Genomic DNA, 13,308 nt, shown 5'->3' with positions numbered 1-13,308 from the left:
GGGAATACAGCTGTATCATTGAAAGATACCTTTTTTCTGGCACAGCCCAAAACCATACTCGCACAGGAAGAGGTTTGCCCACTGGTTCCTGCAGCCTGCCAAGCACCTGTATGATACCACAGTCCTTTCATCATACCAGAACAACTAACGTGGTAGGTGTGCAACTTTTGCACACACATGGGACTCAAGGCAGGTGCTGTTTACAGGAATTAGGGGATACCACATGTATATGATCTGAGAAAGTAATAAGAGGGTTGTTTTTTTTAAACTTAAAAAGAAATAACAATTTTGCAGTAAACAGAATAAATTTTAGAAAAGCAAAGATAACATTTGTTTTCAATGTTTTTCTATCAGTTCTGTCAGAACTGATCTCTTCTTAACAGCTTAAAAGTATCCCCGAAGCCTTCCGGAATTTTTCCTTTTTTAAATAATAGACTCCTCTTTTCTTGGGGAACTACCTGAAAGATCTGAGACGCAGCTCCTCTTTTAATGCAGAAACTTTTACTTCCCAAGCCACTAATCACATTCTCAGGACCACAGTTAGTGGCCAAGACCACATGAAGACCAAAGAGGGTTCACCAGAGACTGCCTCCTCTTGAGTTTGTGTTGCACTAAGCCTTTTTAAAACCACCACTTTTTACCTTGTCCTTTGGAGCACAGAATTACACAGCTCCAAAGAATTTATGCAGAAGGGAAAAAGCCAGAGAAAAGGAGTTAAATTTAGGCTTCCCACATGTGGTATGGGTAAGAAAGCCTCAAATCTTCAGCTCTGTTTTTTGGGCTCCCAAGTCTGACAGGACAGACATATTCATTTGGGGGACGCAGGATGCTCACAGCCGGGATCACTGTGATCCCTACAGTGCACACACTCCTGAGCCACGAGTTATTGAAGACAGATCAGCTGCACAGGCATGAGTGCATGCAGGTATTTTCCACAGCTAGAACTGCATATGGGATATAAAATGTTGGGGTGGTAACCCTTCTCAAAAACAGGGGCTGAAGAGATTTTAAATCCATTCTTGGGATGATGTCTGAGTTCCAAAGAAATCCTTTCCAAATAAATAAAATGATGAAGAAAAGAGAAAGATTTTACGACTATGAACTTTACTACCTGACCACTAGGAAAAGAATTGCTTTTTGTCTGCAGTGAAATTGCACAGGTGGAAGTGTCTGACTGTTAAAATAAGCTAGAATTACTAATTTCTACAACAATATTTAGTGACTTCAATCTATGCTTTATAAATTCATTAACAGAGAGTGAGTTAAAATGCTTGAGGGAACAGTGAACTAGTGCACTGTTTTTATATAAAATATAAAAATATAAATTTATAAAATATTTTATATTTTAATGTGTCAGTATGAAGTGTGATCCCTGAACTTCTGAATATTATATATACTATATTATTATGTGTAATTGCAAAGTAATTATAAAATACAAACATACCAGCTAGTATAATCTTTAGAAAACAAACACTTCTGCAATGTATTAACAGTTATAGTGTTTATAAGACACTTTACAAGACCTAACTGGCCACATTCTCTTGCCTCTGCTGAAGACTGGGTAGTCCAGATGGATTATTTAAAACCTATTACCATCCCACAGAAAGGGATTTGCAGTCTGATGAGAATATAGTCTTAAACATTCCTCTTTGTTAATTAATATGGGAAGCAGAAAAAAAATAAAAAACTTTTCAAGTGGTCATATAAATAAACAAATATATACTGAGTATCAATTTAGAAATATCTTCTGCCTTTAAAGTTGTAAAAGTCTGCATTTTGCACTACTGCAAAAGTAGTGCACAAAAATCTACCTCAATAGTGAGATGGCTTTTTAAATTTTTTTAAAAAAAATATTTTATTTCTATCTCAATTAGCAAGGATTTAATACAAGAGATGTAAAATGGAATCGCTCAGCTGCCACTGACTTTTTCCAGGATATCTATGCAATCTTTTTTAGAAATTCTGCTCCACATTTATGAGTTGTCTTGGCATTCACTGAAATTGCAACAAATCCTTTCAAAAGGAATATGTCTAAGCATGTGCACATGAAAACAGATTCCTTCCTTTTTCTCTCCTACTAATTTTTATGTCTGTGGGCACATGATGGATCATTATATCCCACAGGGTATATATGAATCAGCAAAATAATACTTTCATGCAAAACCAAGTGGATGGTAAAAGGGCTGAACAACAGCATTTGATTGAGGACGGTCTGCATGTTTTCACTTCTCTTCACAGAAAAGTAAACACTTTGAAGTACTTTGCCAAAATATCTGCTTTGTTCAGTGGAGTGAGAAGGAAGGAAATACTACACTGGTTTGGAGGGGATACCTGATCACTCCTTCTATTGGCAAATATAATGGAGGGTGCTCTAGTCTAAAAAAATAAACCATCTGCAATTAAAGGTACTCCACTAAATAATATCAATGTGCAAGTTTCTCAGTGTGGCATAAGTTTTCCTAAAATCAAGAATCTCCTCTCACCAGTCACAGCCCCCAAAATCCTGTATTATATCCTACAATTTTCAATCCACTTTATTTTATTACAGTCTATTGTGTTTAATGAAAAACTTCTCATGAGCCAGGAAGTAGCTGTTTATAGCTGTGTGTTGTGGAAATCACAGTGAAGGATTAGAAACTGGAGTAAAATTGGTTACAGCTGTATGAGAGAGCATAAGCACAAGACAGAGCCAAGCCCCCCCTTTATGCACCCTGACTTTGCTTTTCCTCTCATCCTTCTGGGCTGTTCCTTTTCTATGCACCTACTTCCACCTCTTAAAATGAAATCTAGAGATTTGACTTCTGATTTGTTGCTCTGCACTCTCTTTTTTTCAGCTGAACCAACTGAGCTGTGAGTCAGACTTTACGATATTATAGCATAAACCTGTTTTGGATTGCGGCCATTGGACAGGAGAAACTAGACACAACGGGGAATGTGCTCTCTGGAAATAAACCAAGCAGTCTGGAAAAATCGAGAGCTATCCTAATTTGAGTGTAATCTTTGTACCAAACCTCAAGTCTTTTACGGATTCGGTGGTCTGCCTAATTATTCCCACTCTCACTTGATCTAAGGACCATCTCCTGCTCTGGAAGATTTGCTGGTGTTCACGAAAACCGGGCAGGATTTTCAAAAGCCTGCACAGAGCTCTACTATGGTACTCCTAAGTCCCCATTGTCTTCTCTGCAATGAGACAATGAGACTTCTATGTCTGTGTTATGGGACAGGGTGGAAAGAGAGCCAAAAGTACAATGTCTCATGCAGAGAGCAGTTATTGGTAGCCAAGGGGAAAGCACCTAAATCATTCCTCAGACTTGCACTAATTTCAAAGAAACCTGCTCACTCATCTTCCAGCCAGAAGCCAAAAGCTCTGCCAAAGCATCAGGCAGGCTTGAGAAGCAAGTGTGAGGGAGAGAAAATGGCCAAGGGTAGTTTGGGAACGTGCACGATGATTGACTGGAAAAGTAAACAAGTCATAACTCCAACAACTTAAAATTTTATCAAAATTTCATGTGAGAATAAAAAATTAGGAATCAGCCAGTGTACTCCATTACAATGCTGGCACTTAGCACAAAGCTAAATTTTGGAAATGGCAAATATGTTATCATTCCACATTCAATTCAAGGAATTAAATATTTTATGGATCTAAGAAAATGCTCTCATTCCTTCCATCTATGAACCATCTGTGTCAGATTTGTATTTACGGGGAGAGAGATGAGGAGTAGCATGCCACGGTGTCACCAGCATTCCTTCCTCGGCAGAAAAGGAATCAGGGAGAGAAATTAATCTCAGCATTGGCCAGATGAACAATCAGCTGAATGTGTTTTTAAAGGTGCTACACCACACGTTTCAGATTTGCGTGCATCTGTGTTACAAAGAAATTCACCTAAGAGCAGTAATGGCAGGAACCACATGAGCCATCTCTTTATGTACCTGTTGCATGCTAGGTACTTGGGAGCTTGATTATAGAAATTCCAATGTTTCCACTTTGTCAAGATGATCAAGAATGACTATTAGAAAAATTTGACTTAATAAACTGGGCAAATGACACAGAAAACCTTTACTGTGAGACATCCAGATTCCCCAGAATAGGAGCAAACAACAATATCTATAACACATAATAGGTGTAACAATTTTCTCTAGCTAAAGAGAAGTAAAATATTCAAGGTGCTGACTGTTTTTATATTACTATAACACATATAGGCATACAGAGAAAACACACAAGCCATTCATTTATTTTAAGAGAGATGGACATTTTTTGCTATCATTTTAACTGGAAAAAAAAATTGTTTCCCTGATACCAATTATGCTGCTTAGAAGAAAAAGAGTTTATGTAGCCACAAAAAACAAATGTTCAGGCTAATAACTTTTTTAACGCTACTTCAAGTTCCTCTTAAGTGTAACTATAAAAAGGTTCCTTTTACTGTTGATTCCAATGTTAAACAGCCGTGTCATGAGCCTTTGTGAGTTTATTTTATAACAATACTAAGGAAGAGGGAATCCTAGCTGTGGAGGTATTTCCTGTGTCAGCTTCTATCCTAAAATTTCCACATTGTATAAATTAAAGATTTTAAATAGGCCTGTTCACCAGTATAAAACAAAAACCCAACACCCCTGCAGAGTTCAGCTGTAAACATGGTCCAGCTGATAATTCCATCCTTCAGAACAAAGCACATGTGTAGACTCTTTGCAGCAGAACCAGTCTGATATTCCAACCTTTCCACATAATGATTAGGAAAATATTACCAAGTGAAGAACTGTCAAATACACAGATATGAATCACCATGCTGTGACCTTTTTACGAATGCAACAGAAAATTTTTCAGATTCCAGTATCTCGTCTGGCACTCAGCTATGGACAATCTAATGTAAAATTTGTTGCTGTTCGCCAGCTGGAGTGATATCCCACAAATGGCAGACCTGAGACAGGAGGGCAACTTGGCACATAACCACCCTAGGCTCATCTCTAGTGTCAGGCCATGGAATATCTTCTGTCATAGGCCAAGCTAGAATCACATCCAGTAATTTCCACTGGTTTGATATAAACAACATAAATCACCTAGATCTAATTCAGAATGAATACCAATACAATAGCAGAAAAATAGCAAACTGAATACAAGCTGTACCTTTGTGACAGGCAGTTCTTTGGATTTAGACTCAAAGAGATGCTCCAGTTTGGAAGTGTCTACCTTAATGGGTTCCAGTTTCGACCACAGGAATTCTCTGCAGCGTTTGTTGTTTTTACACTGCCACTCAAACGGCCGTACCTCATTCCAAAACAGACGGATGGTTTTCTTCTTCTTTATAAATGCTGGCTGACCCCGAGAAACCTGGGGTGACCCTAAACCCTGAGGAGTGCTGAACAGTGGAGGAGGAGCCAATAAATTACCAGAGGGCGGTGGTGGAGGCGGACATCCAAACAAGGGGGGAGGTGGTGGAGGAGGCAAACCCAGAAAAGAAGGTGGAGGTGGAGGAGGGGGAGCAAGGGAGTCCCCAGGACCCATATCCATGTCCAACACATCTACATCATCCTCCTCCCCCAAGTCTGTAAAATCCATGTCCTTGATTTTAAGTTCTCGAGGATTAGCCATGAGCTGATCCCAGATGTAATCAGATTCCTTCTTTGGCTGGGCTGGTGTTTTCTCGGGGACCTGTTCACTGATTTCATCTTCAGGCACTGCTGTCCCCTTAGCCAGCTCACCACTGTTAAATTTTTCTGCAAAGGCTTTCACACTGCCTTGGTTGTCCAGATTTCCAATCTCCATCTTTTTGACACTTTCATCTTTGGCCTGCTTTGTGGCCTGAAGAATAGAGATCCTGCTGGCTAGGCTAGTGAGTGACTCCTCGCTTTCCTCCGTCTCCTTCTTTTCCTCCTTCGCCTCCAGCTCCTTCTCCTCTTCATCTTTGGGCTTTTTGTTATGCGCATACAACATGTCCAGCATAAACCGCTTGTTGTTGAGGATGTTGCTGCACTGCTCATTCACACCAGCATCCTGAATGGTCTGTGACCATGGACCTGCAATCACACACACAGAGAGACGGGAAGAGTCAAGGGAAGGAAGTCAGAGCACCAAGAACACTCTTCAGCCAACAAAAAAAACCCACATGAGGGATGCATGTACAAATACTCTTAAACTAGGGAAACAGTTACTGTGAAAAGTTTGAAATAAGATACAGCACTGATATGGCCTGATCTTGGTGGGTTCGGAGTAATTCTCAGAAAAGGAAGGGGACTAGAGAACAATATGTAGTTTGGTAGGGACTATATAACTTTCAGGATTTGAATATTCAGGTTTCTCGTGAAATGTGTCAGGTTTCATTTTGTACTTACTACCTCAGCTCATTTTATACAGTGCATAAATTCTTATAACCTTTGGTATTTCAGAATGGGACTTAAATATCATGACAATGACACAAAACAGGTTATCATCATATTCTTCACCTGGCCATGTACTGGAACAACCTCAGGAAAATATTATCATATGAAAGAGATCTTCCTTGCCTGATGCCAAGGCTGACCTGTAGCTGTTTACTTCTCCTCCTCCCACGTTGCTGGCTAGGGAAGGGCAGCTTTCAGACCCTCAGAACCCCCTGGCTGGGTACCTGGGCCATCTTCACAACATAGACTATTGGAATTCCAAATTAGGCTCAGGGTATAGCTCTCAGGGCAATTCTTAGGACAAAGAGTGTAAGCATAAGCAAGATTTTAAAAGTTGTTTATGATATGAGAACCTCTATAAAATAATTTTGAACAAACTGCTCATCAACCACTGTTAACCTCCCTGTTATATGTCAGTGTTGAAAGACTATTGGCCTTCCTACATTACAATCATTTAACATTTCACTATAATGAAGCTTCATCTTTCTGACTACTGCTTTTCTCACCAATAATAAGCAAAATAGCATGTCTGAGACAGCATCATAAATAACAAATTATAGTGGTCAAACTTGAAAAATATATGATGTAAATGTAAGAATTTAAAGTAGTATTAAATTTGGGGAAATGTGACTCCATTTCCCCGAATTTAATACTACTAACCAATGTGGATAATGTGTCTAACAATTATGGTCCTCCTTTTTCCAGTGGCATCAGATGAAGTGATTAAACAATGATAATTCTTCACACTTATTATATTTCCTGTATGGAATTCCTTCTGTTCCCCATAGTCCTTACACATTTTTCATAAACTCTACTTCTTTTATTTCATCATTTTACTTTGATTGCTAGCCTGCCTTTTTTGGGGGGCCTTGTGGTTTAAGATTTTATTTTATACCTGTAGGTTGCCATTTTTCTTAAACTCTAATTTTATCTTGCTTTCTTCACTTATGCTGCCACCTTTTTCAATACCTTGGAGTTTTAAGTATATTTTACAGCTTTCTCTGTCAATGGAGTTGCTTTCTTACCACAATATCTAGTCCTGTATTCTGAGAAGGTGTCCTCTTGGTGAGATACATCCAGGGCCCCACAACTCCCAGCCTCCCCTCACTTAAACCAGCATTGCATTAAAATGTAGGGCCTTGCAGCACAAAGTATATAGACAGCAGTAACTCCTGCCGCTATTTAGATCAAACTCTAAACCTGTGTTTTGAAATCAGTCCAGAGGTTTAACCCCACACAAAAGAAAGACTTTTTTTCACAAATGGATACGACCTACTTTCCTGCTGGTGGACTGACTGCTTCCATTATCTGCTCATTTTTCCTCAGACTTGATCCATGGGATTGTTTTCTTACCAATACTTGTCCACCTGAGGCAGTCTCTTTGATTTCTCTCTGAGGTAGCTTCATTAGACAACATCACTAGACAACTCCTTCCCCACACCATAGATTCTACCCAGCTGTGCCCTCTCAGAGGATTTCCCTCTACTCCAAGCCTTTCCTTCAAAGACGTTCAAGATGGCTCCCAAGATCCATCCCACAAACCCCACATGATCTACCCCCTCTCAGTTTCACCAGATGGGATCCTCCAGTGTTTAATTCCTTTGCAAAACTACTCATCAAAATTTGCCCAGACACAATCTCTAATTTGCATTCCCCAATTCCACCCCCAACTGTCCAAGCTGATCAAAAATCATATCTGTGAAGACTCTTGCTACCTTGGTGGCCTCTTCTGCTCTCCTCTCCACAGGCAAAGCTTTGAAATACCATTGGAGAAACAAAACTTGTTGGAAAGCCAAATTTGGCAGGATGGCTAATGAAGAAGCTTGCACCAAGGGCAAGCCTTTGTCCTCATTGCACCTGGGCAGGACCAATGGACCATCTCATAAATGGCAAAATGCTTCTTGGGAATGTCAAAACTGAGGAAGTGCTCATTTGCTTTCCAGAACTCCTCACCTACTAGAGAGCAAACAACTCACTACATGAGTCCTCCTATACATCACTACCAAATAAATCTCTGTGTAGGACAATTTTAAGATGTTGATTTTAGTAAGAATACATTTCTTAGCTTTTAACAAAAGTACATAAGGACTTTAAATTAGAGTGGTAACAGGTCAGTAATAGACAAGGTAATAAGAAAAGACTTGCAACTGTTCTTTTTTGCACTTGGCCTATCTTGGACTATACCACAGTGTAGCAACATCCTTCATTTGTGATCCTTCCCTAGCCTTTCCTACAGATATATCCATCTACATTCTTTATGAGTACAATAGCATTCTAGGTAACTCAATCTTGGTACTGACTGAAAAGAAGTTAGCTTTAAAATTTAGGACAAAATTCGTGTAATGCTTCCCAGAAAAAAAGTGACAGATTTAAACTTGAACAATTCAATCTGACAGTTTATGTCTGTGAGGTAATTGTTGGCATTCAGAACTATCCCTCTTCTTTCAGGACAGAGCAGGATTATTTCACACTGTGAAGCACATCTCATTTTCTTATCTTGAATTTAGAGAATATAGGACAATTCCATGGTTCAGACCAAAGAAAACTTGGGAATCAAATGCCCTAATTACATTACATTTCTTTACCTCCCTATAAAAAAGGGAAAAGAGTAATCAACAAAGTCAAAATCTGCCTTTTATTTCCTCCCTGCCTGGGCTGAAATAATTATCTCTCTGGGCAGAAACTGGTTATCATTATCTTTCTGGGCAGAAACTTGGTACTTAAGGTGTTTCCCAGGCTGAGCCTTTCCAGGCTGGTACCTGGTGGCCTATTTGACTAGAATCCCTCAGCACCATGAAACTGGTCTTTTCCAGACAAGGTGTATTTCATGTGCCTTCTCCACATGAGCCAAAGATAGCCCAGACCTATCTTCAGCAGCTCCTGTGTATCTCCCTCTGCTGTCTGAAGCCTGTCTAAGACAGAAGGGAAGGAACAAACATCTCAGCCCTCACTGCTCTTCCTTTTCCACTAAAATTATGAGAAATGGTATCTGGAACTTCATGATGAATCATGCCAGCACAGCCCTTTGTCTCACTGACTTATGTACAGAAAACCCAAATAAGTTCTCCAGGAGCTAGAGATCCAAGTCTCTGCACATGCTGATTCAGTAGTTAATATATTAATCTTAGGGGAAGAAAATGGTCTCAAATCAAATGAAACTTCATTTCATCAAGGCCCTACTGTCCCTCAAACATAGTAACCCAAATAACGTCTGGATGTCCAAGCAGAAAGTAGACAAGACTTGGCCATGGTGAAGAAAGTCTTAGACAGGTTTGTTAACTAATTAACACAATATCAGAGCTAATTTAACACTTTTTTTTTTCCACCAGAAACCCTTCATTATTGAAAAAGCTTCACTTTACCAGTTTCATTGTCACTGGTTAACTTGTCCTCTCTCTCTTCCCTCTCTAAAGTGCTGCTTGCTGAGGATATACTGGATGCAGAACAGTTGTCTTTTTCATTCACTTCCTCATTCTGCCTCTCCTTTTCACTGAGTATTGCACTTTCTTCTGGCTCTCTCTCTGGTCCTTGCTCCACCTCACTCTCTGGTCCCACCTCTGCAGCCTCTATTTCCTTGGGTGTCTCCGTTCCCTGCTTGGCCTCAGCCTCAGCCTCCTGCTCTGGTTCTGGTTCTGTCTCTGTCTCTGGTTCGGGTTCACTGGCACTCACTGGTGGAGAGAACAATGGGAGAAAGAGATTCACTTAACAACAGAGCCATCTCAGGTTCACCCCTCAAAATGAGAGGGACGTGAGTGCAGTACAAGTGCCTTATGGAAATAAAATAAAACGCAAGCCCACGGCGTGCTTAGGAACATTAGGAGCAACAGACTGATGGATGTTGTGTGACGACAGCATTGCAGGTGAGAGTGGCCTGGCAGGCCCCTCACTGGCTGTCTGCAGCCAGCCCACTGTTTTCATACATACTTCCACAGCTGCAGAGTTGGACTCGCACAAGGATTTGAACGAACCAGCAGAAAATGGGCATCTCACCTGAGCATTGACAACTCAGTGCCTAGACAGAGCCAGGAAAGAAGAGATTTAAAAAAAGGAAAAAAAAAAAAAAAACAAACAAAAAGGAGGGTGATTGTGGCTTTTGGTTGAATTTTCTTTGGGTTCTGGAAGAGTTCTTTTTTCACCTGATGAGGAACACTTCAACAAAAAAAATACAAATATTAGTTTTAATAACACACTTGAATGGCACAGTCTCGAAATGGCACTGTCACACATTTGGCTGACAAAAACCATATGTTGTTTCATGCACATTTACTTCAGAATAGCCACATCAAAATTAAGCAAAGTTTCCAACTGCCTGGCATATGGCACATATTTAGTTTCCAGTTGGTTGGCATATGGCACACAATGAGCTTTTTTATCAGTTGGCACACAGCAAACACTGTTGATAGTATACTTGGTTTCTTCTTCCCTGCTTTCCCAGTAAAAATAATTCATTCACCTTTAGGGTTTTTAGCAGTAACAGCAGATTTTCACATGCAAATATTCTCTGCATGCTGCAAAGAAACTGAAGAGCATCCACACATATCACATCAAGAAGCTCACAGTTCTCTGAAACGGCCATGCAAAGTGTGGCAAAAATGGACATGCATGTTAGCTCTGCATAGTTTTGAATTCCCTCTGTACTAGATCTTGTGGGTGGCTGAACTATAATGACCAAGTCATACTTGTTTTGTCTCTCTGTTAACTATTTTTCATTGCAATATTGCAAAAGAGTCTTCTGGACTTCTCATTGTCTTAGGATTACACAAAATCCAATGAGAATTTATTCAGGTACTACATGAACCTTTGAAGGAAAAAAAAAATCACACTGAAACACTGGAATGCAATCCAAATATTTCAGTCCTCTAGTGAGCAGGAAAGTAGATTTATCCTAAGTAAATATAAGCCAAAATAATGAAGATCATATTCTTCTCCATTGAGAGCACCTAAATGTCTAACACTAGATATGCAAGCACCTCTGCCCATGCCTCATTTCTCTAAATGTACCTTACCTATGACTGTATCCTGGATACTGCCTAGAAGAGAATCAAAATTACAGAGGGCTGTCAAGAAGTTGGCAGACGCTGCAAATCCCGGTGATGTGTTTCTCACCACAGCTGTCAGTGTGTAGGTATAGAATGAGAACATTTAAAAGTCAAGCCAAGATTTGAATACGACTGAGATGAAAGCTTAGGAATTCTTCGGGAGTTCCTGGAACTAATGTGGTACTTTAGCATGAAAGATTCTCAGCTTGCCATGGTTCAGTGGTCCATATATACAAATGTCACCAATTCATCCATGAATAATCTTAATTTCAGATAAATGTTAGATATTTATCTCTACAAAAACCCAAAAAACAAACCAACTGTCATGCAATAACCAAAAAAGTCAACTCCAACAGCTCAGATGGAGAAAGAAGCTAATTAAAACACGGCCAGGACTCCTAAAGCTTACTGCAATGTTGTCATCATGAAGCCACACTGAAGATTCAATAGAAAAAAGTCAGGGGAAATGTAAGAAATGCTTGAGAAAATTTGAATGTTGGAAAGAATTCCAGATATTGTTCTAACAAGAAATATTTCACATATACCAGAAATACACAGCAACTTAGCAAAATCTAATACATAACAAAGAGTAAAGAGCACTGTACTGACATAGTCTGCTCTTTTGAGTTCCAGGAGTAACATAATTTAAGTACTGGAAGAAAACAAGGATATATTGACACTCATTTTGACAGCCTCTCTCTCTCTCTCTCTCTCGGGATAATATCAAACAATCTACCTATAGCTAAAATCACTTGAAAACAGTGAGCTAAGTCCAGCAGGACTTTCCTTAAGAAACAGTACAAAAATCCAATCTGCCAGGAAACACTACCAAGAGAACAAAGCCAGCAAGCTAGACATGTGTCTATCACTTGCATTTCCATCACTGCATTGATATTAGTGAGAACTTCCGAAGATGTTAAAAAATACAGTTCTCAGTGAATGCTTGGTAATGGCCTATTTGAAATGAGCCCAAACTTTCAGTCCTTCACCTACTGGGTCCATTTTCATATCAGACAAAACACTACTCTAAGTGGCAACCTCACAGGTGGCAAGAGAAATAAATAACAGACCAGGCTCTGTTCCCTGTCTTCAGACTTCTTGCTGGTGGAGACTGCAAAGACTCAGGAAAGCAAGCCTGGTCAAATCAAAAAGCATCAACAGCAAAGAAGGTGTGCCTGAGATGTTAAGAAGCATGATACCTTTATAAGCTGATCCCTTCTGAAAAGCAAGCCTAAGAACTTATAATGTGGTAGAGGGATATGGACATTTCCTTTAATACTCAACTATAAATCAACTTTGAAGCAGACACAAGATGCTGTATCCTGCTGATAAGAACTCAACCCTACAGTCCTATAAGCCCTCAGAGAGAAGAAATATCCCTCTGGGCTCACATCTAATCCCCTGTCAGGCTAATTGATTAGCCAGCCACATCCTCATCTATTTTCTCTGCCTTCCACTTGGAGGTGTAAGATAGAGATGTTTGGTGTCTCTCGTGGATGCATACAGTAAGTCTGAAAATGTCTATGTCTGCCCAAGACCTCTTGGTCAATTGTTCAGGCATTGCCTAAAGTCTTGGCTGTTATTTCCCTTCAGCTACTCCAGCACAGTATTCCTTTTCCTCTGAATTCTGCAGAGACTCTTTATCCGTCCCCACTCCCACTCCAAGTTTTTCCTCCCATTCTTTGTGTTGGTAAGAACAGGTGCAGACTGAATTGGCTCTTTCTTCATGCAGTCAGAAATGTTCATTTTTTGTCCTCCCACCCCAGATCCTCCTGGGACTTTCTGTATCATGTTTCCTTTGGCTCTGCAACTGGGGCTGCATTGGCCTCATTCCATGCTTATGCTCTGGTGCTTCTTCATCTGCTGAGATGCCATGTGTTGGGCAGCATCCTAA

At 39.9% G+C, this 13,308-nt stretch overlaps 1 protein-coding gene across 2 annotated transcripts in view; it reads right to left on the bottom strand.

Annotated features, from left to right (window-relative positions):
• Positions 1-13,308, bottom strand: part of FHOD3 (formin homology 2 domain containing 3) — a 377,016-nt gene that overhangs the window by 59,066 nt on the left and 304,642 nt on the right. For both annotated transcript variants that reach the window (XM_054515024.1, XM_036404996.2), the window contains 2 exons: positions 9,738-10,043; positions 5,123-6,012 (listed from right to left, as the gene is read on the bottom strand). In XM_054515024.1, coding sequence (XP_054370999.1) covers positions 5,123-6,012; positions 9,738-10,043 — 1,196 coding nt within the window. The remainder of the gene's footprint in view (positions 1-5,122; positions 6,013-9,737; positions 10,044-13,308) is intronic.

The sequence above is a fragment of the Molothrus ater genome, chromosome 1 (genome assembly GCF_012460135.2).
Source record: "Molothrus ater isolate BHLD 08-10-18 breed brown headed cowbird chromosome 1, BPBGC_Mater_1.1, whole genome shotgun sequence".
Taxonomy (NCBI): Eukaryota; Metazoa; Chordata; class Aves; order Passeriformes; family Icteridae; genus Molothrus; species Molothrus ater.
The sequence above is the reverse complement of the archived record's forward strand: the minus strand, read 5'-3'. Positions and strand labels throughout refer to the sequence as shown.